Source organism: Carcharodon carcharias, chromosome 1 (assembly GCF_017639515.1).
Source record: "Carcharodon carcharias isolate sCarCar2 chromosome 1, sCarCar2.pri, whole genome shotgun sequence".
In the NCBI taxonomy this organism is placed as follows: domain Eukaryota; kingdom Metazoa; phylum Chordata; class Chondrichthyes; order Lamniformes; family Lamnidae; genus Carcharodon; species Carcharodon carcharias.
Window position 1 is genome coordinate 184,447,709 of NC_054467.1, and position 26,363 is coordinate 184,474,071.

Below are 26,363 nucleotides of genomic sequence, written 5' to 3' on the forward strand. Positions count from 1 at the left end.
CAGGCTGCCCCTAGCATATTATCATTGGACGGGGTGGGGGCAGCCGATTTCTGGTCAGTGCAGTGCTAACAGACATTTTGGTCGAGGGAGGGGCGGGTAATCCTTGCACCTGTAAAATTCACTGCTGTGTGCTGAATGGAGACCCCATTACCTCCACAGGCAATACTGGACCAAATTCATTTGTCAGCATTGAGCCTCACCTTCTGGGAGCACATTGCAGGAAAATGTGCAGCCCCTTCATGGTTGACAAACATTTATTTTTAAACATTTCAAAGATGTGTGAATAATTCTAAGGCCTTAGTTATTTTAATTTTAAATTCCTTTCAAGCATTATTGTCAGAATTAATATCTGTCTGGAGCATTTGAAATGACAAAAAAGCACCAAAATGTTTTGACAGCCTGGAGCAAAGGTTTCCTCTGGTTGCAATGTATTTACCACTTTAATAATAAAGCAGAAATTTCCCCTGATTATTTTGAGTGTAATCGTTAACATAATCTTTTAGAAGGCTTTTATGATTTAGTTTGGAATTACAAATGTGGGAAGCTTTACTGTTGTGCTCATAATGTAGAGAACACATAATTACCAGAGGATATCTTCGTCCCAGGAGACCCAAAGAGCGAAAGGATTAGATTGAGATGGCCTCTTAACCCTATAGCTGGAATTATTACCGAGCAAAACTGATTCATGCTCATTTGCAACAAAATGCAACAAAAATCTGACTTTTCTAATAATTACTTCATGCTAATGCATGTTTTATTGGGCAACTGCTGTGAGAACAGAAGGTATAATTTTGTTTTACTTGGTACATCAAGTACAACAATCAGCTCGAAGGAACCACTGGGATTCTAACCACAGATTGCTCTCCTCACCCTCCCTGTACTATGAAGTAATCTACCTGTGATCAACTTCTATCTACTCTATTGATCTGCATGAAGCGACTCTTTGACATTTATGGAAATTATAAATAGGGCAAATTATTCATCTTTCTTTGAAGTAGACTCTTCTCAATATAAAAGCAAAATACTGCAAATGCTGGAAATCTGAAACAAAAACAGAAAGTGCTGGAGAAACTCAGCTGATCTAACAGCATCTGTGGAGAGAAAGCCAGAGTTAACGTTTCGAGTCTGTATGGCTCATCTTCAGACAAGAGTCTGAAGAAGTCATACGGACTCGAAAGGTTAACTCTGTCTCTCTCTTCACAGATTCTGTTAGACCTGCTGAGATTTTCCAGCATTTTCTGTTTTTGTCTCTTCTCAATATACTTTTTTTTCTAGAAGTGTTGTTCTCAGTAAAGCTGCACTCCTTATTAAAGTTAGCGCACTTTGGTTTAGTTTTTGGTCCGGAAGTCCCCATTTCCTATGACCTACAAATTCAACATTTTGTATTTGTTTCCATCTGTTGAAACCACAAAGCTGTGGTGAAAATGTCTGCAAATTATATACAGCTTTTGTGCAAAATGTAAATCCAATGAATAGGTAACAGCAGTGGAAAGATATTTTCAGACATCTTCCATTTTTATACTGGCTGGTAGATATCACTGGGGACAAATTTCACTGCACCAATAACATTAAGCTAAACAACAACACAAACAAAATAACAACATGGAGAAGTAGTTGCAGTTACAAAGTGCTTTCTAATGGGAAAAAAAATCCCAAGGTACTTCACAGAGACAACAGGAAAATGTGGATGCTGAGCCAAAGAGAATTCTAGATGTGGTAATCAAAAGCTTGGTCAGAGGTGTGTTTTAAGGAGGTTTATAAAGGAGGCGAGACAGGTGGAGAGGCAGATGGGTTTGGGTAGGGATTTTCTGATAATCGGGCTTAAGCACAGAAGGCATAACTACCAATGGTAGTATGAAGGGGAGGAGTTTGCACGAAAGGCTCCGTGAACTGAGAGTTTAGGAAGTGAGAGTGGAAAGCTGCAGCAAGTTGCAGAGATAGTGAGGCACAATTAAAGTCAGGAACTTTGAACATAAGGTTGATAGTTTTAAATTTATTGGGGCATTGCAATCTAATGTAGGTCATTGAGGACAGGGGTCATGGTGAAAAAGAGATGCTGTGGTTTTACAAGAATCGAAGTTTTGAATAAGCCAAAGGATACAGAGGGAGGAGATCAGAAGAGCATCGGAATCGTCTGGATGAGTGTTTCAACAACAGGTGGACATTGGCAGGGGCTGAAGGAGCACAGTTGGAAAGGACATGGGCATAAGAAACTCAGCAAAAGGTCGAATAAAAGCTGATGCTGCGAATAATCTGATCCAGCTTGAGGCAGTGGCTGGGAATGGGTAAAATTAGGAGCAAGGGTATGGAGTTTCTGGTGAAGACCAAGGATAATGGCTTTGGCATTACCAGTGTGGCACATCCAAAGCTGGATGTTGAAGGAACAGTCTGACAATGCAACAGAAGTGGAGGGGTCAAAGGAGTTATTGGAGAGATGGAGCTGAGCCATCAGCATGCATGTGGAAGCTAACCACACCTCTGCAGATAATGCTGCTGAGGGGCAGTAATTAGCTGAGGAAGGAAAGGAGCTAGGGTTAGATGGATGTTGTGATCACTGAGGATGAAGAGTTGTTCAGTCCCAAGGCAAAGGAAGGAAAGGGGAGAGGTTAGCCTGGGAAGAAACTAAGAGTTGTCTTTGGGGAGTGATGTGGAATAAAGAAATGGTGGCATGGGTGTAACAAATTGACCACTGCACTACCGCTGCTTTCCATGCCCCTCCCCCACTCCCCCTTTCCAAAGCTGTGTCCTTCAATCAGGAACTAAGTGCCTTTGAACAAGGGATGCCCCGGGAGCCTGCAAGCAAACAGTCCAGAGTTTACTTGTCATGTTCCGCAAATGACGAACTCCTCGCCCACCACTGGATCAATTCCCAGCATTCTTGCCTTCCTGATTCTGAATTTTTTGAATGCTTAGTTTTTTCTAAAATAGCAGTTTTACATCAGTTAGGAGCCAATTTCAGTCTTGCATTCAATCCCCAGTCAGTGGTACATCAGGTACATGAGGGAGCATTACCACTGGCCTCAGTATCCCTGGGCTAACAAGGGGAAATTCATCAAGAGATCTTGTGATCTTTGCTGCAAAGCATACACGGTTGATTTAACTTGGCTAAGTAGGCATTAACTGCTTCAAACTGGCATCGATTAGCTTACCATCTGTTGATGCTCCAGCCACGGCCATTTTTAAAGCACCTTATTACTAGGCGGCTGAAGAGGCGGCACTTTGCTTCAGCGAGATCTGTGCATTATTTCACACACATGCGCGAAAGAGCACACTCCCGGCTCAGGGAATCTCCCCCCCGCCTGCATAGGCAGCGCATAGCGCTTAATTGGCCCACCCATGTAAAATGGTGGCGCGCCACCAACATGGGAACCCGCCCACTCGTGCCCGCTTCCGCACATACCCCTCAACTGGGGGAAGATGTTACCCTAAATTGTTTTAAAAATTTAGTTGTAAATAAAGTGCAAAATTAATTAAACATGCCCTCTCATGTGACAGTGTCGCATGAGCTGGGACATGTTTTTATATTTAGGAAAATTTTATAATTTAATTAATAAAAGCTTTAGGAAACCTCATCCCGCTTGTGGATGAGGTTTCCCAAAAATCGTGAAGGCCGCATGGGCTCTTGCCTGCCTGCCAGCCTTAACGTTGCCGCCTTCGGGGTGTGCCCGTTGAATGAAAGATCTAACTGACGCGCGATGACATCGGGATGCATGCCTAACGTTATCTCGCATCATTTTGTGTATCGGTGTGTCGAGCCTGCCCTGCACGCCGAAGACATTCAGGCCGATGAAACAGGGAGTAGCAATAAAGGGGGCGTTCTCCAGCATTTTGGTGAGCTCTGTAATTACATCTCTGAACCAAAACTATTACGTTACGGAAGGTTTCAAAATATTTGAATCAAAAAATAAGAAGTAATTCTCCTGACTTCAATGTAACTTTGCAGAAGAAGTTAAAATAAATGCACTCCTATTGAAAGAATAGACAAGAGTGTGTCCATGAAACTTGTTATGGTTTTCTTGGCTATTATTGTTAATAGCCATTCATAGCCTACGATGCTCTTTTGAAACTGTTAAAAAGATTTGTCTTAAACAGAAAATAAAAACCCCAAAACGCTAATAATTTTAAAAGAAAAGTACATAAACACATGGTTTCCTGGAAAAGGGGTGGAGAATTAAGCTCTCAGGCTAATTTGACTGATTACCTCTCAGCAGGGGCCGATAATCTCTTATGCTCCTACTAACGAAATAATGATGAGTCCTCACATTTCCCTATGGGTGTTGGCTGCTCAATACAAAGTGTTTGCTCTTTTCCTGATTAAGAACTCCACAGTAACAAAGTACCTCAACTAGGTTTCGGTAAACAACTAGACACAGAACATACGTTATAGAACATAGCTGGGGATATTGACTTACTCTCAAACAAACCAATTGTCCACATCGCATGTCACAACACCATACTGGAGTAAAATTGTAAAAATTAGATTATTACAGTAATTTGTTTAAATTAAGACCAACTCATCATTATTTCTATCCCACTCTATTTTAAAAACCCTGGCAATTCCACCACGAAATGAATGTAGTATAAGGGTCTGGCATATAAAGGGTTAACATGGGACTGAGTACATCACCTTCCACACAGTGACGTAAGAGAACACATGACCCACACCTAAGGGTCAGTGTAGTGTTAGTCTGAACCATGTGTACAAGCAAGCATGGAGACAGCTCCTGGCTTAGGCATTAACTCCCTACACCTGTTCCAGGAAGTCCTGTGTTTATGTACTTTTTGTTTTAAATTATTAGTGTTATTGGGTTTTTATTTCCAGTTGAAGACAAATCTTTTTAACGGGTTCAAAAGGGCATCATAGACTATGAATGGCCATTAACGATAATAGCTGAGAAAACCGTAACAAGGTTATTGTATTTTTGTATATAGTTTTTAGTAGCTAATAAGTACTCACTGTTGAACTACCTATGGCTATGAATACTTAACTAAGACCTTCTGAACTTGAGTATGGCTGAAAAAAGACATGTTGTCAAAGCTTTTCATCTTGCATTCATCAGGACAATTGCAAGAATACCAATGTCAGAGGAAGCAACAACTTTATACTGCATGAGAAGAGAATGCTGATTGGTTGAAAGTGTATTCTGATTGGTAGAGGCATTGCCATGGAAAATGCACCACTTGCCAGTTGTTACTTCCCCCTGACATTGGTATTCTTCCAATCGTCCTAGTCAGTGCCAGATGAAAAGCTTCAACAAAATGTCTCTTTTCAGCAATACTCAAGTTCTGTATTAGCAAATGACTGCTTACCTACTGAACTATGTCCAGCACCTTACAACATGGCGGTAGTGAATCGAACAACTCAAAACCTCACAGAGAACTGCAGAAAATAATTAAAATCCTTAAAAACTGAAGGAAAACTCAAGCCTGAAGAAAAACTCATGAAGTGAAGGTGCAGCAGGAAATTGTCAGAGGAAAGCTCCAAAGAAAGGCTTTGAAGCTGAAGGCAAGAATTAAATGCCTCACTGCAGCAGAAGACTCTGTTGAATCCCATGGAAGTCCGGTTGGAATACCCAAAGTGTGAAGAGTCAGCAAACATAGCAGGGGTGAGCTAAAAGTTTAAAATTGCTGGACAACGTAAGTCCTGAAAAAAGTTAAATAATGCAACGGTCAGAAATTGCTGGTTAAATCGCAATCCGAGAAAACCGATTCCCGAGTCAAAGCCGAACAAAGAAAAGAATAATAATTAATTAAAAAGTAATCAAGGCTGAGCAAGCAACTTCAAAAGTGCAGCAAAAGCCGGGATTTGACAGTTCCAAGATCTGAGAACTTTGCGCTAAAGCGGGGAAGATTTTAGCCAGTTGATCCAGGCAGCCATTGTTGAAAAAATATAAATGCTGAGATTGTGAATGCCATTACTGCGGGAGCTGGCCAAACCCAGCAAGCGCAGGAAAGCCCTTTGTGCAGAAGTGTATGGCGGCACCATCTTGGATTTTCAGAAACATCTTAAAGCTGAACCTGAAATTTAAAATTTTTAATCATGAATCAGGAATCCACTCTTCCAGATCAATTTGGACTTATCCGAAGCCCAGGTAAATCACAAAATTGGGGATTCTGAGGAAAGGGATTCCTTAGATACGTGATTGCTTCAGGCCTGAATTAAAAGTCAAAAGTTCAACAAGTTAACACTTTGCTTTATTTGATAGGTCCAATAGCTATGATATAATAGCTAGACGAGGAAGCAGAGAACCATCTGCAAAATTTGATTAAGTTTTCAAATCATTCAACACTTGTTTTAACCTCAGAAGTAACAAAATCCTTGATAGGGCTAAATTTAATAAACCTATCTGGCAGCCAGGAGAACTTGTCAACTCCTTTATTAACAAGCTGTACAAAATGAAGGCTATGATAACAGTGGCCTGAAATCTGGGCTAATCAGGAATAGAAAAGTTAGAATCATAAACGTTTACAGCACAGAAAGAGGCCATTCGACCCATCTAGTCCACACCAGTCAATAAAAATCTGACTACACTAATCCCATTTTCCAGCACCTGGCCCATAGCCCTGGATGCTATGGCAACACAACTGAAAATCTAAATACTTTTTTAAATGTTACAAGAGTTTCTAACTCAACCACCCTTTCAGGCAGTGAGTTCCAGACTCCCATCACCTTCTGGGTGAAAAAAGTTGTAGGAGTGGCGGATGACACACTCTCAGAAATGTTTCAAATGAAGGAAGATCTAACCCTTGAAAAAGTCATCCAGATTGTCAGGCAATCTGAAATCCATTTGCAGCACAGATCCATATTAAAGGGAGAAAGCAAACCCTGCTTCAAAGGAAACCTCACTGTCCAGTTAGTGGAACAGCACAGAAATGGGAACACTCCAGGCCAGGTGAAGCATCCTAAGCAACCAGTATAGTGGCCATGCCAGCACTGTGGAAAAAAGCGCCCTCACAGGCACGATCAATGTCCGGCAATTTCAGCCCAATGCTTTCAATGTAACCAGATAGGACACTTGGGGAAGCTGTGCAAAACCAAAACACCAAAATGCACAGAAGACCACAAGAGGATTCACGAGGCTGCACCAGCACACCAGGGAGACACACAGCCACGCTTCCTACGCTAGGTCAAAGAGCCTGGATTTTCGTTCTGGAATGAGGACATCTTGGCTATGGCCATTTCACAAACTTTAAGTTGGAAACAGAGCCAGTATTATGGTCCTGTCGGACAAAGATCCGTGCCTGAGAGACCTCTAACTATGAACAACAGACACATCGCTTTATGGGTCCTGGAGGAATCTGACTTCCAGTCATAGGCATGATTCTGGGCCCATTAAGGTATGGTGACAAATAAATCTTTGAGCTCATGTACGCTATCCATAATCAGTCTTTTTCTCTCTTGAGCAGAGATGCCTGTGAAGCCTGAATCTCCTCAAAACAGCAGAAGGTGTCAAAACAACCACTGTTGTAAATTATACAAAACTGCAAGTTCCCGAGAGCTCCAACAAGAAAGATTCCCTCGACTGGGACTGAGCTCTGAATTGCCTTCTCTCTTCGCAGATCAGTTTTGTGCACTTTCGTTACAGGTACCGGAAGCCCCTCATCAGTCAGACCAGCTAACCACTCAGAAGGGTATCACAACGTCGTGGGTGAATGACAGTCAACAGAGGGACCAGCAACAAGGAAAGCCTCAACCTCTGGGCCTGACGCCAGCTGGAGAGTTAAACCCTGAGACCACAGAGCAAATGCTGCAATCCCAGCCAGCAGAACAGTGCCACAAACAATGCTGGAACTGAGTAGCAGCCATCCATTAACAACACACCACACAGCCAAACGCAAAGGTGAGCTTACTACCAAGTCACACCCTAACAACAGGAAGAGCCAGTGTGTGTCAGCTGCATGAAGGAAGAAGAGAAAAAAAAAACCATAGAGACGAGCCCAAAGTTTGCCCGCTCTATAAAGAGTGGGATAAACCAACTGCCACCTACCTAATTGTAATTAAGGAAATTACAAAGAGTGATTCAATACCAAAGAATGGAAAAATAGGATGAAAAGACACCCAGATAACAGAAGAACCTCCAGTTCAACAAAGTTTACCTGCAATGGCAGAGCCTCCCATTCCGACGGTGTGAGAACAAGATATGGTAGGGTTATAGGGCCTCCAGACTGCCTGAACCTATGAACTCAGAGACTTGAGTGGGTAAGATGGGGTAGTAGTGATGATGGAAATACATGGGGTAAACTGAGATAACTTGTAAATATGTCAGATAAAGACTTATGGCAGGTGTTGTATACATTTCTGGTACATAAATAGTTAACATGGACTTGGTACTGTACCGCCCACACAGTGATATAAGAGAACACATGACTCACACCTAGGGGACAGTGTAGTATTGGACTGAACCGTGAGTAGAAGCAAGCATGAAGACAGCTCCTAACTTGGACCTTTACAGTAATTTGTTTCTCGTAGTTAATAAATACTTAGGGCAGAATTTTCTGCCTGTTAGGCGGGCGGAGCTGGAACAACCACAGGTGGGCGCAGACCCGATCGGCACCTGCAATCGGGTCTGCGCTGCCATTTTGCGCGGGCGGGCCAATTAAGGCCCACCCAGCGTATTTGCCGACTCCCGTGAATAGGGAGAGTGTGTGGGCTGCAGCAGGCGTGCACAGACTGCCGGGTCCAATGACGACCCAGCAGTCTGTTTTAAAGGAAGGCCTGGCAGCCTCTTGTAGGCTGCTCACAATGGCGAGTTCGAGGTCACACCACAGGGGGTTGGCTGAGCAGGGCACACTGGAGGGAAGGGCAGAGGAGCACGGCAGACTGCAGGGTCTGCCACAAGAGCTGGGCAGGCTGCAGGGTAGGCCAGCGGGGGGCCAGTGTGCCCCTTGCTCTTCTGATGACTGCCTTGCTGCCCTCCCTGGAGGTGGCAGCACGGCTGGAGGTGTTGGCCCCCAGGGTGGGAGGAGGAGGCCCCACCACATGACCAAGCGTGCCTGGGAGGAGGTGGTGGAGGTGGTGAGCTCCTGCGACGTGGTGCGGCGCATCTGGATCCAGTGTCGTAAGCGCTTCAATGACCTGTTGCGCTCTGGAAGGGTGAGTACCATGTTGGCATTGGGCATTTAACCCAGCGGGTAGCCTTAGCCTTTGAGGCACCCCTCCCAAGTCTTACTGTTGTGATTGCATTGAATCATGTTGGGCACTTCTCATATGCTAGGTGGGCAAGCAGATAGTGGCCATGCTTAGATCAGCCTGAGTGGTTCATGAAGAGATGAGTTCTCCCCAGCACCATGTTAGTTGCACATGACTAGTCTAGGGGCAACCTGCAGGAGATGAAGCTAGACGCATACTCAGAACTCCAGCACATGTCCTATTCATGGTGATGAGATTGTGGAAGGGGAGCCTCAAGGTGCCTTGCATCTGCTGCCCTTGACGCTGCGCATAGTTGTGTCTCCTTGCTATGGGATCAAAGGCCGTGTGTTTCTTAAAGTGATGTACGCTGAATGTGTCCAAGGTGGCCGTTGGGGGTGGTTGGGAGCAGGCGTACTATCTTTGTGTGAGTGATCAACAGTAGAGTGGAGAGGAGGCACTGGAGGCCTGATATGGGCCACTGTGGTTGGGGTGCGGCATGCAGGTGCAGAGTACATGTGCAATTTGCCGCAATGAATGGACTTCTCTGTTTTTCAGGAGAAGAATGCTCATAATGCGTCCGGGCGTTCGAGGACTGGAGGCAGCTAGGCCCAGATGATGATGTTAAGCTGCTTCAAGCAGGAGGCCTTTGAGCTGGAGAGGCACCATGCACCCAGGTCTACTGGTGTTGGTGAGGCTGGGGTGGAACAGCCAGGTATTTGAGGCCAGCAGTGAGATCCGCAACATCCTCCCAACATCCATAGTTTGATTTGTTATTGTTGCAACATTGCTCGGTCACAGAGTGATAGAGTCAGAGGCGTGGATCATAGAGAAAGGTCCTTTGGCCCTTCGAAGATGTGCGTGTCAAACACGTTCCTAACTATTCTAATCCCATTTCCCATCACAACGCCCATTGTCTTGTATGCCATGGCATTGCAAGTGCACATCCAAATACTTATTGCATGTTAGGAGGGTTTCAGGCAGTGCGCTCCATATTCCCAACATGCTGTGTGCGCAAAAAATGCTCATCATATCATCTTTCAACCTTATACCCCTTACCTTAAATCTATGCCACCTGGTTACTCATCCCTCCGCCAAGGAGAAAAGTTCCTTTCTGTCGACCCTATCTATGCCCCTCACAAGTTTGAAAACCTCATTCATGTCACCCCTCAATCTCCTCTGCTTCAGGGGAACTAACCCCAGTCTATGCTATTTCTCCTCATAAGTCAAACTCTCCAGCTCAGCCAGCTTCCTGGTCAATGACCTCTGCACTCTCTCCACTCCAATCACATCCATCCCAAAGCACATTTCAGAGCTGCACGCAAAAATATAGCTGTGGCCTCGGCAGCATTTTCTGCAACTGCAACATGACCTCCCTGTTCCTAAATTCTATTCCTCGGCTAATAAAGGCAAGTATGGCATTCACCTTCTTAAACACCTTATGTACCTGTCCTGCTACCTTAATGGACCTGTTGACATGTACAGTAAGGTCCCGCTGATCCTCCTTACTTTCCATGGTCCTACCATTTATTGTGTATTCCCGTGCCTTGTTTGTCCTGCCCAAAGTGCATCACCTCACACTTATCCACATAACATTCCATTTGGCGTTCATCAGGCCATCTGACCAGCCTGTCTATAATGTAAGGCCACCCTCCTCACTATTTTCCACCCCACCAATGTTCATGTCCATTGGTTCTGGAAGGTTAAGTGCATAAAGAGCGGGGGGAAAAGGATGAAGTGTGTCACTGTGTGCACGCTAGCTGATCCACCGTCCTTGTTGTTCATTTCAGCATCATCAGAGCATGGCCGGCAGGAGGAGCTGCAGATGACCCCTCTCATACCTGAGGGCCCTCAAGTGTCACCTGCATTACACCATTTCTGTGAGGCAGGTACCAGCACAGAGACTAGAACATCGGTGGGCATTGTGACATCGGCTAGTGTCCCAGGGCACAGTGGAGAGGGCACTTCACAACTGGAGGAGCTGGCAGAGACAGAGAGTGCCGATGACCCCAGCAGCTGGAGGACTGCAGGGGACCAGGTACATGCTCAGTCGGGGCCTGATATTGTGCCTCTGGTGTCGTCCACGACGCAGCAGCTGCAGGAAATGTGGCCGGGTGTGCGGGAGCATCAGGAGGAGATACATGAGGCTATGCTTCGTTTGGTGTCCATGGTGGAGGAGTCCACGTGGAGCATCACTGATGCAATGAGCCTCATGGCAGAGCATCGTGCTTCCTCCATGGAGAGAGTGGCGGCTCTCATGGAGAGGGGCTTCCAGGAGAACAATCAGGTCCTCCTGGGGTTACGCTCGGACCTGCAAGCCCTCACAGCGCCAGTGGTCACGGCTGGTCATTGCCAATGTGGGAGATGGTGTGGGCTTCAAGCTTCCCAGCTCATTGCCCATCTATCGACGGTGAGCAGGGAGGTCAGAGGCCACCTTACATCGGCGCAGCAGCTGTCTGTCGTATCCACGGGCTCCTCTCATGGCGCTCTGGATGAGGGCACAAGCTGCTCCGTACCCTCTCCCAGTGACTGCTTCATTGGGTGAGGCTGTGATGACTGGTGCTTTTGTGCTGGCCTTTAGATTAAGTACTTATAATTTTTTTCTGCTTGCTTAAAGTATTGCTTTGGAATTGTGAGAACCTCTGATGGTTAAAGTAAAAACCAGATGTGTTACCATGGCTGAGGGTGGCTCCTTTGTTCTGTGTTTGTATGTTTAAGATAATGTCATGAGTGTTTGTTTGGACATTCATGTTTATGTCCAAAGCCCTTAGTTGCAGCTGATGACATGGCAGATTTTGCACTTAGGTGCCGAGTATGGAAGCGCCAGGCAAGGATGTTCCTGCTGATCCAGTTGTGTGGAGCTAGCTGAAGGTTCGTTGGATTAAAGCCTCCCGGGTGTCCCTGCCTCCTTGTAGTCCCAGGTCAGCGTTTCGCTCCTCATCATTCCCCTGTGCGTGCTCATTCTCAGAATCAGTGCTGGACTCATCGTGTGCAGCCACAACCACTGCGTCGACGTCCTCATCGTCCCCTGTGTCCCCCCTTTCCAGTGCAAGATTGTGGAGAGCACAGCATGCAACCACAATCACCGACACATGATCTAGGGAGTATCGCAGTACACCCCCTGAGCGGTCCAGGCATCAGAAGCGCACCTTGAAAAGGTTCTCTCCACCACAGCCCTTGTGCTGCTCAGCTTCTGTTCTTGGATAGCGGAGAGACGTCATGATCCACCTTCTGAGAGGTTGTCACCCAGCAGGTGTCCATCCAACTGGGCTGGAACACTTAAGGGCCCCGGCACCTGGGAGTGTCTGAGGATGCAGGCGTCGTGGGAGCTGCCTGGTACCTTGCACAGACTTGTAGAATCAGCATCCTGTGATCACACACTATCTGCACATTCATGGGGTGGAAGCCCTTCCTGTTGATGAAGGCACCAGGCTCACCTGCTGGCACCTTGATGACCACATGTGTACAGTCTATTGCACCCTGGACGCGGGGGAAGCCAGCAATGGCCGCGAAGCCTCTGGCTCGCTGTGTCTGGCTTGCCTGGTCCCAGCGGAAGTGGATGAAGGTCAATGCACAGCTGAACAGAGCATCTGTAACCTGCTTGACACAAGTGTGGACAGCTGATTGGGAGACACCGTAAATATCACCGACCAAGCTCTGGAAGGAGCCAGAGGCATAGAAGTTGAGGGTAACTGTGACCTTGAGAGCCACTGGCATGGGGTGTCCACCCACAAAGTTAGGGGAGATCTCAGGGCCAATCATCTGACAGATGTATCTGGCTGTCTTCCTTGACAGTGAGAGCCTCCTTTGGCACTGCACCTCAGTCATATTGAGGTAGCTGCTCCTCCGCCTGTATACCCTGGCAGCAGGATAGTAGAGTCTTCTGTGGCCCCTTCTGCCTTGGACTGCTTCTTGTACCTGCGCCTGACCTCCCAAAGGTGGCTCCCCTGGAGGCTGAATATGCACTCCTGACCTCCTCAGAGGAGTTTCCTCCAGTGGACATTTCAGAACCCATACCCAGGCTAAGGGGAGGCCTCCGGAAAGCTGTAGGCCTGATAAAGATTACTAACTGCAGAGTGCTGACCTGAAAGTTCAAAGCACACAGAGAGCTGCTGGAATTTGTTCTGAACTGCTACAGATCACACAGGCAAGTTTAAAAGACTTTCTCCAATTAATACTTCACAGACCAGATTGACGACCCTCACTGAGCCCTCTTATCCTGCCCGTGGATGAGGTTCATTAAAAAGTCTCTTATCTGCCTGGCCGCTGCGCCCATGCACCGATACAAAGATTGCATGGGCGTCTGAAAATCACTGTCGATTGACGAATTAAGGGCCTTAACCAGCCCGTTAATTAATGGCGGGCGCGTGTCAAACTTCATCGTGCACCCGCCCAGCGACATATCACGATAGTGCGAGGTGATGTAGGGACGCTCACCCGACGTCACCGTGTGTCATTTTATGCGCTGACATGCGGGACCCGCCATCCCCCCTCACGTCAAGCAGAAAATTCTGCCCTTAATGTTGAGCCACTTAAGACTATAAATACCTTAATAAGACCTACCAAACTACACCCAACAATTTACAACAACGACAGGAATGCTCAAGAAAGAAATCACATCAAGAAATCCCCTGATCTCAAAAAAGCAGCTGCAACTAATCATGGAGAGGATAAGCCTTTATAAAAGGCAAAGCTGCAAAAACCACTAAGTAGCAATACTCGTAACTGAGACCCTTAGAAACTATCAGCTCATTTTAAAACCTTTCTGCTTCAAACATGTATGTAACAAACAATGAAACAAAAAGTGTTAATAGCCTTCAGATGTAGTTTCCAATCTGAATTGTTTTGATAGTTTCTGGCTGTGCCTTTCAATTGATCTCATTAGTTTACATTGACAATCTTTAATCACAAGGGAGAAAAGCTGAAGAAACACTGATAAGTTAACACAGGAATTTAAAAGTTGATTCCATTTTAAAAAATTGATGGTTGATGTGAATGCCTAAATCTTCACTAACATGGAGTGCTTTCAACAATCACCACTGGATCATGTTGCTCACCTTAAACTTCATTTGCAGTGCAATAAATACTTTTACATTTTGTGAAGTGCAAAGTTTACCAAACAAATCGCCTGTTCTGAACCATTAATGACTGACTAGATGATTGGCAGAATCCAGCAATAGAAAACACAGGCCAGTCGTCAATGTATCGCTGAATTTAAAAAACACACTGGGTGGCACTTGCAGCTTTGGTGAAATTGCAAAACCACCAATAATGGATTGTCTGTCAATTGGACTTCCTCTCTGGTTCTCCTTTCCACTAAAAAATATTGGTTAGAGGGTATAATGAGCGGCCTAGATGATGCAGCCAGTTTTACACTCTTGCCATAGTTTCAGTTCTGGCCAATTTATTTTTTAAGGATTACTGCATTAATAGATATTGAAGAGAAAGCCAAGCAGATCTTATTGTGCAGGACTGGAAGTTTTCTTTCAGGCTATTCCACAAATATATGAGCAGTCAGAAGAGTAAATTAAATTAAATAAAATCAAATGGATTTCCCCGAACACCAGGTCATTTCTGTTACTGCATACAGAAAAATAAAACAATTTTTTCTGTAATGGTAATGGTTCTTCTTTAGGCAGCTTATACTGGACAGGTTTTGGTATTTGCATGAGTTTGCCGGTATGTATCAATATTTGCAGTGAATTCTTCACACAGAAAAGTCTGAACAGCACTGACTGAATAGAAGATAATGGTTATCACAGAAGGTGATAATCTCACTCAGAATTTCAGAGGACCTGACAATCTCTGAGGCTGAACAATTGTCAGAGTACCTATTTGTTTGCAAATAATACATCCTTTTAATTTTACAGTATCAAAGAGCAACTTAAATGGAAAGTGCAAACATTTCACAAGGTAGGATGGAGTTTTTAAATTTATAATTCAAATGTTGCCTCATTACACTCTATAGTTTGCAAAAGTACATTTTAATTTCCTGGTGACAAGCAAACATATAAATTTACCACTGAAGAATATTTCCATCTAATTCAATTCATTTTTTTCATTTTATTCAGTCTAGGAATACTGTGATAAACCAGATTAACACATGACATGTGAAATAATTTAGGGAGGAGGGATTCAGATTTCTGGGGAACTGGGACCACTTCTGGGGTGGGAAGAACCTCTTCAAGTTGCACCTGGGTGAGCTGGGACCAATGTGGGGAGGTTAAAAAGTGCTGTGGGGGAGGGTTTCAACTAATTTATAATTGGAGTGGGTGCCAGCTTAAAACATTAAAAAGGAGAAACAAGGTGCACAGAGGGTCATTATATTAGGCGATTTCAACTTTCCCAACATTAATTGGGATAGACATAGTGCTAAGGGCTTGGATGGAGTGGATTTCTTGAAATGTGTACAGGAGAACTTTTTAGGTCAATATGTAGAGGGTCCAACGGCGCAGTGCTGGACCCAATTCTGGGGAATGAAGCTGGATGGGTGGCTGAGATGTTGGTGGGGGAGCATTTTAGCGATAGTGACCACAACATGGTACCGTTTTAAGTTTGTTATGAACAAAGAAATTGACAAGTTGCAAAAAAATGTTTTGGATTTGGGGAGAGTGGATTTTAGTAAAATAAGGCAGGATCTGGCCAAGGTAGACTGGGAACAGTTACTTGTGGGGAAATCTACAGAGGAACAGTGGGGGGTGTTCAAAAAGGAAATGGGGAGGGTACAGGCTCAACATGTTCCCTCTAAGGTGATAGAAGGAGTAACAAGTCCAGAGAACCATGGATGACCAGAGATATTCAGGTTATGATGAAAAGGAAAAGAGAGGCTTTTAGCAGGTACAAGGGAAGCAAATCAGCAGAGGCATTAGTGGTGTACAGACAGTGCAGGGTGGAGCTTAAGAAAGCAATTGGGAGAGCAAAGAGGGGATATGAGAAAGCTCTGGCTGGTAAAAGTAGGGAAAATCCCAAGATATTCTATAAGTATATCAATGGGAAGAGGATAACCAGGGAGAGTAGGGCCCATTAGGGACCAAGGGGGCAATCTATGGGTGAAGCCAGAGGACATCACCGGGCTCACTTCTTTGGGCAGGAGTCCTCGCCCCGTTCAATGGATCCTTTTACCCACCTCCAATATTCTCCCTTCACCTGGACCCCTCCCTCTGGTTCTTACCTTCTCTTGATCTTTTCATTGAGAACTGTCGGCGCGACATTAGTCGTCTCAATTTCTCTGCTCCTCTCACCCATTCTAATCTCTCTCTCTCTGAACTTACTGCACTCCATTCTCTCAGGTCCAACCCTTACATTGTCATCAAGCCCGCTGACAAGGGTGGTGCTGTTGTTGTCTGGCGCACTGACCTCTACCTCGCGGAGGCTGAGCGTCAACTCGCAGACACTTCCTCCTACCTCTCCCTGGACCATGACCCCACCACTGAACATCAAGCCATTGTTTCCAGAACTGTCACTGACCTCATCTCCTCTGCGGATCTTCCTCCCACAGCTTCCAACCTGATAGTCGCCCAACCTCGGACGGCCCGCTTCTACCTCCTACCCAAAATCCACAAACAGAACTGTCCTGGTAGACCGATCGTGTCAGCTTGCTCCTGCCCCACGGAACTCATTTCTCGTTATCTTGACTCCCTTCTCTCTCCCCTTGTCCAGTCCCTTCCCACCTACATCCGTGATTCCTCTGACACCTTACGTCACATCAACAATTTCCAGTTCCCTGGCCCCAACCGCTTCCTCTTCACCATGGATGTCCAATCCCTCTACACCTCCATCCCCCACCAGGATGGTCTGAGGGCCCTTAGCTTCTTCCTCGAACAGAGGCCCGAACAATCCCCATCCACCACTACTTTCCTCCATCTGGCTGAACTTGTTCTCACACTGAACAATTTCTCCTTCAACTCCTCTCACTTCCTCCAAATAAAAGGTGTGGATATGGGTACCAGCATGGGCCTCAGCTATGCCTGTCTCTTTATGGGGTATGTGGAACATTCCTTGTTCCGGTACTACTCCGGCCCCCTTCCACAACTATTTCTCCGGTACATCGATGATTACTTCGGTGCTGCTTCATGCTCTCATCTGGACTTGGAAAAATTTATTAATTTTGCTTCCAATCTCCACCCCTCCATCATTTTCACGTGGTCCATCTCTGACACTTCCCTTCCCTTCCTTGACCTCTCTGTCTCAATCACTGGTGATAGACTGTCCACCAATATCCATTACAAGCCTACCGACTCCCACAGCTACCTCGACTACAGCTCCTCACACCCCGCTTCCTGTAAGGACTCCATCCCATTCTCTCAGTTCCTTCGCCTCCGTCGCATCTGTTCTGACGGTGCTACCTTCAAAAACAGTTCCTCTGACATGTCCTCCTTTATCCTTAACCAAGGTTTTGCACCCACGGTCGTTGACAGGGCCCTCAACCGTGTCCGGCCCATCTCCCGTGCATCCGCCCTCACACCTTCTCCTCCCTCCCAGAAACATGATAGGGTCCCCCTTGTCCTTACTTATCACCCCACCAGCCTCCGCATTCAAAGGATCATCCTCCGCCATTTCTGCCAACTCCAGCATGATGCCACCACCAAACACATCTTCCCTTCACCCCCCCTGTCAGCATTCAGTAGGGATCGTTCCCTCCGGGACACCCTGGTCCACTCCTCCATCACCCCCTACTCCTCAACCCCCACCTATGGCACCTCCCCATGCCCACGCAAAAGATGTAACACCTGCCCCTTCACTTCCTCTCTCCTCACCGTCCAAGGGCCCAAACAGTCCTTTCAAGTGAAGCAGTATTTCCCTTGCATTTCCCCCAATTTAGTCTACTGTATTCGTTGCTCCCAAGGTGGTCTCCTCTACATTGGAGAGACCAAACGTAAACTGGGCGACCGCTTTGCAGAACACCTGCGGTCTGTCCGCAAGAATGACCCAAACCTCCCTGTCGCTTGCCATTTTAACACTCCACCCTGCTCTCTTGCCCACATGTCTGTCCTTGGCCTGCTGCATTGTTCCACTGAAGCCCAGTGCAAACTGGAGGAACAGCACCTCATCTTCCGACTAGGCACTTTACAGCCTTCCGGACTGAATATTGAATTCAACAACTTTAGGTCTTGAGCTCCCTCCACCACCCCCACCCCCTTTCTGTTTCTTCCCCCTTCTTTTTTTTCCCAATAATTTATATAGATTTTTCTTTTCTCACCTATTTCCATTATTTTTAAATCTTTTATGCTCCCCCACCCCACTAGAGCTATACCTTGAGTGCCCTACCATCCATTCTTAATTAGCACATTCATTTATACAATATTACCAACTTCAACACCTCTGTGTTCTTTTGTTCTTTTGTCTGTGACATCTTTTGATGATCTGCACCTATCACTGCTTGCTTGTCCCTACAACAACACCCCCCTCTCCACTCCCCCCCCCACCACCTTAAACCAGCTTACATTTCACCCCTCTCCTATTTTTACTCAGTACTGTTGAAGGGTCATGAGGACTCAAAACGTCAACTCTTTTCTTCTCCGCCGCTGCTGCCAGACCTGCTGAGTTTTTCAAGGTAATTCTGTTTTTGTTTTGGATTTCCAGCATCTGCAGTTTTTTGTTTTTATTTTTGACATCACTAGAGTGTTGAATGAATACTTCATGTCCATCTTCACCCAAAAGAATGAGGATGAAGGTATGGACCTCGGGGAGAGAGACTGTGAGGCTCTTGAGCAAATTGATATAGGGAGTGAAAAGGTATTGGAGGCTTAAAATCTCCAGTTCCGGATGATTTGTGTCCCAGACTGCTGAGGCAGGTAAGGGAAGAGATCGCAGGGTCTCTGACCCGAATTTTTAATTCCTCTCTGGCCACAGGGGAGGTGCCAGAGGACTGGAGAATAGCTAATGTGGTGCCGCTATTTAAGAAGGGTTGTAGAGATAAGCCAGGGAACTACAGGCCAGTGAGTCTCATGTCAGTGGTAGGTAAACTCTTGGAGAAAGTTCTGAAGGACAGTATCTACCTCCACTTGGAGAGGCAAGGTTTGATCAGGGATAGTCAGTATGGGTTTGTCAGAGAGAGGTCATGTCTATCAAATTTGATTGAATTTTTTGAGGGTGTGACCAGGTGTGTAGATGAGGGTAGTGCAGTTGACGTAGTTTATATGGATTTCAGCAAAGCCTTTGACAAGGTCCCACATGGGAGACTTATAAAGAAGGCAAAGGTACATGGGATACTGGGTAATTTGATAAGGTGGATTCAAAATTGGCTTAGTTGTAGGAGTCAGAGGATGATGACAGAAGGATGCTTTAGTGACTGGAAGCCAGTGTCAGTGGCATATCACAGGGATCTGTGCTGGGTCCCCTATTATTTGTCATTTATATAAACAACATAGATGACTACGTGGGGGGTAGGATTAGTAATTTTGTGGATGACACAAAGATTGTCCGGGTGGTTAACAGTGAGGTTGAGTGCCTTGGGCTACAGGAAGATATAGATGGGATGGTCAAATGGGCAGATAAGTGGCAGATGGAATTTAATCCTGAAAAGTGTGAGGTGATACACTTTGGAAGGAGTAATTTGACAAGGAAGTATTCAATGAGCGGCATGACACTAGGAAGTTCTGAGGAACAAAGAGACCTTGGCGTGTGTGTCCATAGATCTCTGAAGGCAGAGAGGCATGTTAGTGGGGTGGTGAAAATGGCATATGGGACACTTGCCTTTATCAATCGAGGCATAGATTACAAAAGTAGGGAGGTCATGTTGGAGTTGTATACAACCTTGGTGAGGCCACAGCTGAAGTACTGTGTGCAGTGTTGGTCGCCACATTATAGGAAGGATGTGATTGCACTAGAAAGGGTGCAGAGGAGATTCACCAGGATGTTGCCTGGGATGAAACATTTAAGTTATGAAGAGAGGTTGGATAGACTTGGGTTGTTTTCGTTGGAGCAGAGAAGACTGAGGGGTGACCTGATTGAGGTGTACAACATTATGAGGGGCATGGACAGGGTGGATAGGGAGCAGCTGTTCCCCTTAGTTGAAGGGTCAGTCACAAGGGGGCATAGGTTCAAGGTGAGGGGCAGGAAGTTTAGGGGGAATGTGAGGAAAAACATTTTTACCCAGAGGGTGGTGACAGTCTCGAATGCACTGCCTGGGAGGGTGGTGGAGGTGGGTTGCCTCACATCCTTTAAAGAGTACCTGGCTGAGCACTTGCAACATCATAACATTCAAGGCTATGGGCCAAGTGCTGGTAATTGGGATTAGGCAGGTAGGTCAGGTGTTTCTCGCATGTCGGTGCAGACTCGATGGGCTGAAGGGCCTCTTCTGCACTGTGATTCTGTGATTCTAATTCTGTGATTCTGTGATAGGCAAGTCATAGAATGGTTTCAGCGCAGAAACTCATCATGTTTATACTGGCTCTGTGTGAGAGCACCTCACTTAGTCCCACTCTCCTGCCTTCTGTCAATTGCCCTGTAAATCTATTCTCCTCAGATAATTATCCAATTCTCTTTTAAAAGCCACAATTGGATCTAATTTCACCACACTTTGATAAATGGATCCTAAGCTAGATGGTGAAGTATGATGCTAGACACATCTTTTCTTGATAGTTCCTTTATTTACAGAATGTCACATTACATATGTTTGCCTCCTATCTACCAATTCACTGTCCCGGCAGTCTCTCTTTATAAGTGCTCTAAGTACAGAATTAAACAATGCCTTCATCTGTGTATCTTATCAATATAATTATTATACCTTAAACACTAACTACCTGCTCTGTAAAAAAGATTTTCCTCATGTGGCCTTTGGTTCTTTTGTCAACCAACTTAAATTGATGCCCTCTAGTGCTCGATCCTTCTGCCATTGGGAACCGTTTCTCCCTATCTACTCTGTTCAGACATCTCATGATATTGAAAACCTTTATCAAATTTCCTTTCAATCTTCTTTTCTCTAAAGAGAACAACCACAGCTTCTCCAATCTATCCTTGTAATCCTCATCCCCGGAACCATTCTTGTAAATCTTTTCTGCACCCACACTAGAGATTTCTTATCCTTCCTAAAGCGTGGTGCCCAGAATTAGACACAATGCTCAGTTAAGGCCAGTCCAGTGTTATATAAAAGTTCATTATAACTCCCTTGCTTTTGAGGTCCAACCTCTGTTTATAAAGCACAGGGTCCCGTTTGCCTTATTATCTACTGTCTCAATCTTTCATGCCATCTTCAACAATTTGTATACATATGCCTCCAGGATTCTCTGTTCCTGCACCCCCTTTTGGAATTGCATCCTTTATTTTAGTTTGTTTTTTCTTGATCTTACTATAAAAATGTATCACTTCACAGCTTCTTAAATTTAATTTTGTCTGACATATGTCTGCCCGTTCCACCAGCCTGTCTAGGTCCTCTTGAGGTCTATCACTACCCTTGTCACAGTTTACAATACTTCCAAACTTTCTGTCAGCTGCAAATATTGAAAGCTGCCCTGCACACCCAAGTCTGGTCAATACAGATCAAGAAAAACTGTGGTCCAAATAATGACCCCTGGGGGTTCCCTCTATATACCTTCCTCCAGTCTGAAAAATAATCTAACAAATCCCCAGGACCTGACTGCCCACATCCTAGGATTCTAAAAGAGATAGCTGCAGAGATCCTGGATCCGCTGGCTATGATTTTCCAAAATTCCTTAGATTTTGGAACAGTGCTAGCAGGTACCAAATGGAACACCACTATACAAGAAACGAGGAAGAAGTAAAAAAGAGAACTACAGGCTCATTAGTCTGACATCCATCATCAGGAAAGTGCTGAAATCTATTATGAAGGAAATCTTAATAATGCACTTAAAAAATCATAGTATTAGTAGGACAAGTCAACATGGTTTTACGCAAGGGAAATCCTGTTTGACAAAAGCCTTTTGGCAGTCCATGCCCAACACATCAACCACATTACTCTCATCTCTGTTAGCTCATAAAAATCTAAATCAAATTAGTTAACACACTGTGCTGGCTTTCCTTAATTTTTAATCTGCATAATATATCATGTGGGAAAATGTGAACTTGTCCACGTTGAAGAATAGAAGAGCAGTACACTATTTAAATGGAGAGAGATTTCAGAACTCGGTGGTACAGAGGGATCTGGGTGTTCTGGTACATGAGTCACATAAAGTTAGTATGCAGGTACAGCAAGTGATTAGGAAGGCAAATGGAATGTTGGTGGTGTTCATTGGGGGAATGGAATATGAACGTAGGGAAGTTTATGACAGTTGTGCTTGGTGAGACCACATCTGGAGTACCGTGTACAGTTTTGGTCACCTTATTTGAAAAATAATATAATTGGTTAGAAATTGTTCGGAGAAGGTTCATTCAACTTATTCCTGGGGTGAATGACTTATCTTATGAGGAAAGGTTGAAAAGATTGGGCATGTATCCATTGGAGTTTAGAAGAATGGGAGGTGATCTTATTGAAACATATATGATCCTCAGTGGACTTGGTAGTGTAGATACCGGGAAGATGTTTCCTCTTGTGGGTGAATCTAGAACTAGAGGTCTTCCTTTTAAGATGGAGATGTGGAACTCTCTTCTCCAGAAAAGAATGGAGGCTGGGTCAATTAATTTAATGAAGGCTTTAATGAAGGCTTTTAATGAAGTCAGATAGATTTTTGATAAACAAGGGAATCAAGGGTTAGGGGGTGTGGAAAGGAAAGAGGAGTTGAGACCACAATCAGATCAGCCATGATTTTATTGATTGGCAGAGCAGGCTTGAAGGGCTGAATGGCCTACTCCTACTCCTAAGTGCTATGTTCCTAATGAAGGAAGTGATGCTGGATATAGTTTTGGAAAATAAAGCAAGGAAAGTGAAGCATATTTTGCAGTGAAGCACTTGGAGAATAATGATCATGACATCATCAGGTTTAGGATAGCTATAGATAAGGACAAGGTACAATCAAGCAGAAAAGTACTTAACTGGAGGAGAGATAACTTCAGAGAGTTCAAAAAGATTCTGGCCCAGGTTGATTGGAATGAAAAACATAGGATTTTCAATGCAGGGTCAGGGACCCAACACCCGGATGAATTCCAGGTTCCGACCACTCGCCTAAGCTGCGTGCATTCATGATGTGATTTTTAAATGTAAATAGCCCAATTGGCCCAGAGGTGAGCTTGGTGTCAAATTAGAAGTGCCAAGTACCTTCAGAATGTGGGAGCTATCTGCCTGGTGCCAGCAGCAAAGACAGGTCGCACCATGTTGGGGATTGCTGCTGCCTTGCCAACTAGCTCAAGCTGCTCCTGGGAAGGTCATGGAGATGGAATGAGGTGGACAAAGTTAGGACCAGTATTTGTGGCAGTGATAGTTGGCCTTAAAGATTTGTTTCCAAGACAACTGCAGCAAAATTTATTTGGGTGAGCTCTTGGTGAACCCAACAACAATGCACTGACATGCATAATTTGTTCAGGCTGGGCAGAGAAAAGTTTGAAAATTGAATTCTGTTCTGGACAGGCTCCTTAACAAGCTTCTTAATAAACTTAAAGGGCCATTAGTTGGTGTTAATCTCATTCCTTATTTCCTCACACCCCACCCCCACCCAATTCAAAATTTTCCCAGAGCTATTGGGATCCCAATGTGACCTCCGGGACCATGATTTTTAAAGCCCACCCATACCAGGTCATGATCTGACCCTGATGTCTGCCTAAACCTTGTCATAAGCTGTCATTTTGCACTAAACTTTTATTACTGAAATGAAAAGGTTAACACTGTTTCTCTCTCCACAGATGCTGCCAGACCTGCTGAGCTTTTCCAGCATTTTTTGTTTTTATTTCAGAGTTCCAGCTCCACAGGATTTTGCTTCAATTTTATTACTCAACCTCAGCTCAGTCACATCCTTTCTCTGTGCTTGAGTATACTCTGCATCAGAAAACATAGGCATGTTCAAAATTAAGGAGTAAAGGTTCTACTCACCCGGAGCATTGGCCCATTCTGAAAGACATGGGGCTCATCACACACCACGCAGTACTCATTAAGGATTGGTATCCTCTGCTCTGCATACTCAATTGTCTGCACAAAATAAAAGTACAAATTAATTATGAAAAGGCAAGAGACAGACTAATGGCTGAAGCAGTGATGCTAATGAGCTTCTTACCTGTACGAGAAACCCATGCTCCCTTGACGCTAGTGTTCTCGCATTATAGCCAGACTAATGGAAAAAATGATGGAAAAAAGAACATTAGCCATAACAATCAAGATTGACAGGCATTAATTTATCAACCTTTTTTCTTTTCCCCCCTCAAGATACCAGAGTCTAACAAGACGCGTTCTTACATTATCATTACTAAAGGAGCAGAGTCATCAGTTTCAAAGATGTGCAGTTACTTGGAATAGCCAGGTTCAGCCTGGTACCAAAACTTCTCTGGAACCACCATGTTAGATGTTATAACATGTTCATGCCAATCCAGGCACTACATCAGCCAAAGAACCAATCCTTCAGTGTGTAGCTGGGAGCATAATTGAGGAGATAATCCTGGTAGGATATAGGGTGGGGGTGGTGATGGAGACTCTCAGGTGTCACCAAACGTGCTGGATTTCTGTCCTATTCATAACACGATAACTGCACTCAGGTGATGGGCTGCAAAGCCTGCATCCTGATACATTGGCATAAAAGTTTACGTGTGCCTCAGGAGCATTCCCAAGAATTCTGCCTGAAGCACCCTAGTTGGTCCATGGCACCCTTGTCTGCTGAAAACAGGAATAGTTCCTGTTATGGGCCTAAAATAGACTTTAGGGTCTAAGGTGAATGGAAATTAATCCCAGAGGGGTTGATTGTGCCCTTTCAACTAACACTTTAACCTCTTGACTAAAGGATTTAAGTATAAAGGTGTACTTCTCCTTTCAGCCAACCTGGGTTTTAGGTGCTGCCTCTCACTGGAATGGGTACTCCTGTTATTCTGCTTTGCCCACATGAAGGTTTAAATGACACCATCCCGGGGACTCGGAATGGAGTCATCAGTTGCTCACTTTAGCAGTTCTGCCCTGTCACTCTTCCATCCCACCACATTTCTGCCTCCTCTGAAAGATCACAAGATTCCTACCCTTATATATTAAAATGGCAAGTTCAGCTGAACAATTTCAGATGCTTTTTTTTGGTTAAATATCAGTTCTTAAATTATAACTTTATTTTGCATTTGCTATCTAAGCTGGCCTCCCATCTCCTCCCCTTCATAAAGTTAAGCTCATACAGAATTTTGCTGCGTACAACTGAACTTTCACCAAATGACATCCCCCACAATGTGCTCACTAATCAAAATTAGTTCTCAGCCTGGTAACACCACAATTTTAAAATTCTCATCCTCTTATTCAAATCCTTCCATAACCTGGTCCATCCCTATCACTGAAACCTCCTCCAGCTTAACAAGCCTCCGAGATTTCATGTTCCTCCAATTCTGGCCTCTGGTGTGTCCTTTATTTCCTTCACCCTACGTGCCTTCAGCTATCACAGCCTTAAGCTCAATAATTCTCTCTCTAAACATCTTTATATCTCTCCTCTCCTTTAAAGATACTCTTCAAAGCTTACTTTCTTTGTTTTGGTGTCAATTTATGTCTGGAGGCCCCTTGGGATACTTTACTACATTAAAGGCACTGTATAAATGCAAGTTGGTGCTGTTGTATTGGTATGCAACATTAATGATTAATGTATCAGTTTTGTTCAGTGGTAGTATTCAAACATTAAGGTCAGAGGTCAGGACCATAAGAACAGGAATAGACTATTCAGTCCCTTGAGACCGTTCCACCATTCAGTTAGATCATGGGTGATCTTATTCACACAATCTACCTGCCTTGGGACCGTAAACCTTAATATCTTTGCCTAATAAAAATTGTGGGTTGTGAGTTTGGTACAGTAATAGCGGAATGCTGCAAAGTCTGAGGTGCTGCACTTTGGATAAGATGTGTAATTACAATCCATTTGCCTGTTCAGGTGGATGTTAAAAGATTTAATGGCATTCAGAAGCAAGCAAGAGTTCTTAGGATATTGGGGTGAACATTCTTCCAAATTTCTAAGATATAACAGATTGACTAGTCGCTCATTTCACTGCTGTTTCTTTGCTGATGATGGCACAGAATGGGCGGAATCGTCCATGCCCGCTGGTGTCAGGTGCTTTCAGTGGTATGAGCAGACAATATGGCGTGAAGGCCAAAAACGATGTCGTGAAACCAGTTTACGATTGTCTGCTCTGCCCGTCAATGGCGGGCTGTGTTTCCCACCATCGGACTTTGGGAACC

The 26,363-nt window shown here is 44.8% G+C and overlaps 1 protein-coding gene across 2 annotated transcripts in view; it reads right to left on the bottom strand.

Moving 5' to 3' along the window:
* Positions 1–26,363, bottom strand: part of parp8 (poly (ADP-ribose) polymerase family, member 8) — a 470,797-nt gene that overhangs the window by 79,062 nt on the left and 365,372 nt on the right. For both annotated transcript variants that reach the window (XM_041197708.1, XM_041197699.1), the window contains exons 13-14: positions 24,229–24,282; positions 24,048–24,143 (exon numbers count right to left, since the gene is read on the bottom strand). In XM_041197708.1, the coding sequence (XP_041053642.1) occupies positions 24,048–24,143; positions 24,229–24,282 (150 nt within the window). The remainder of the gene's footprint in view (positions 1–24,047; positions 24,144–24,228; positions 24,283–26,363) is intronic.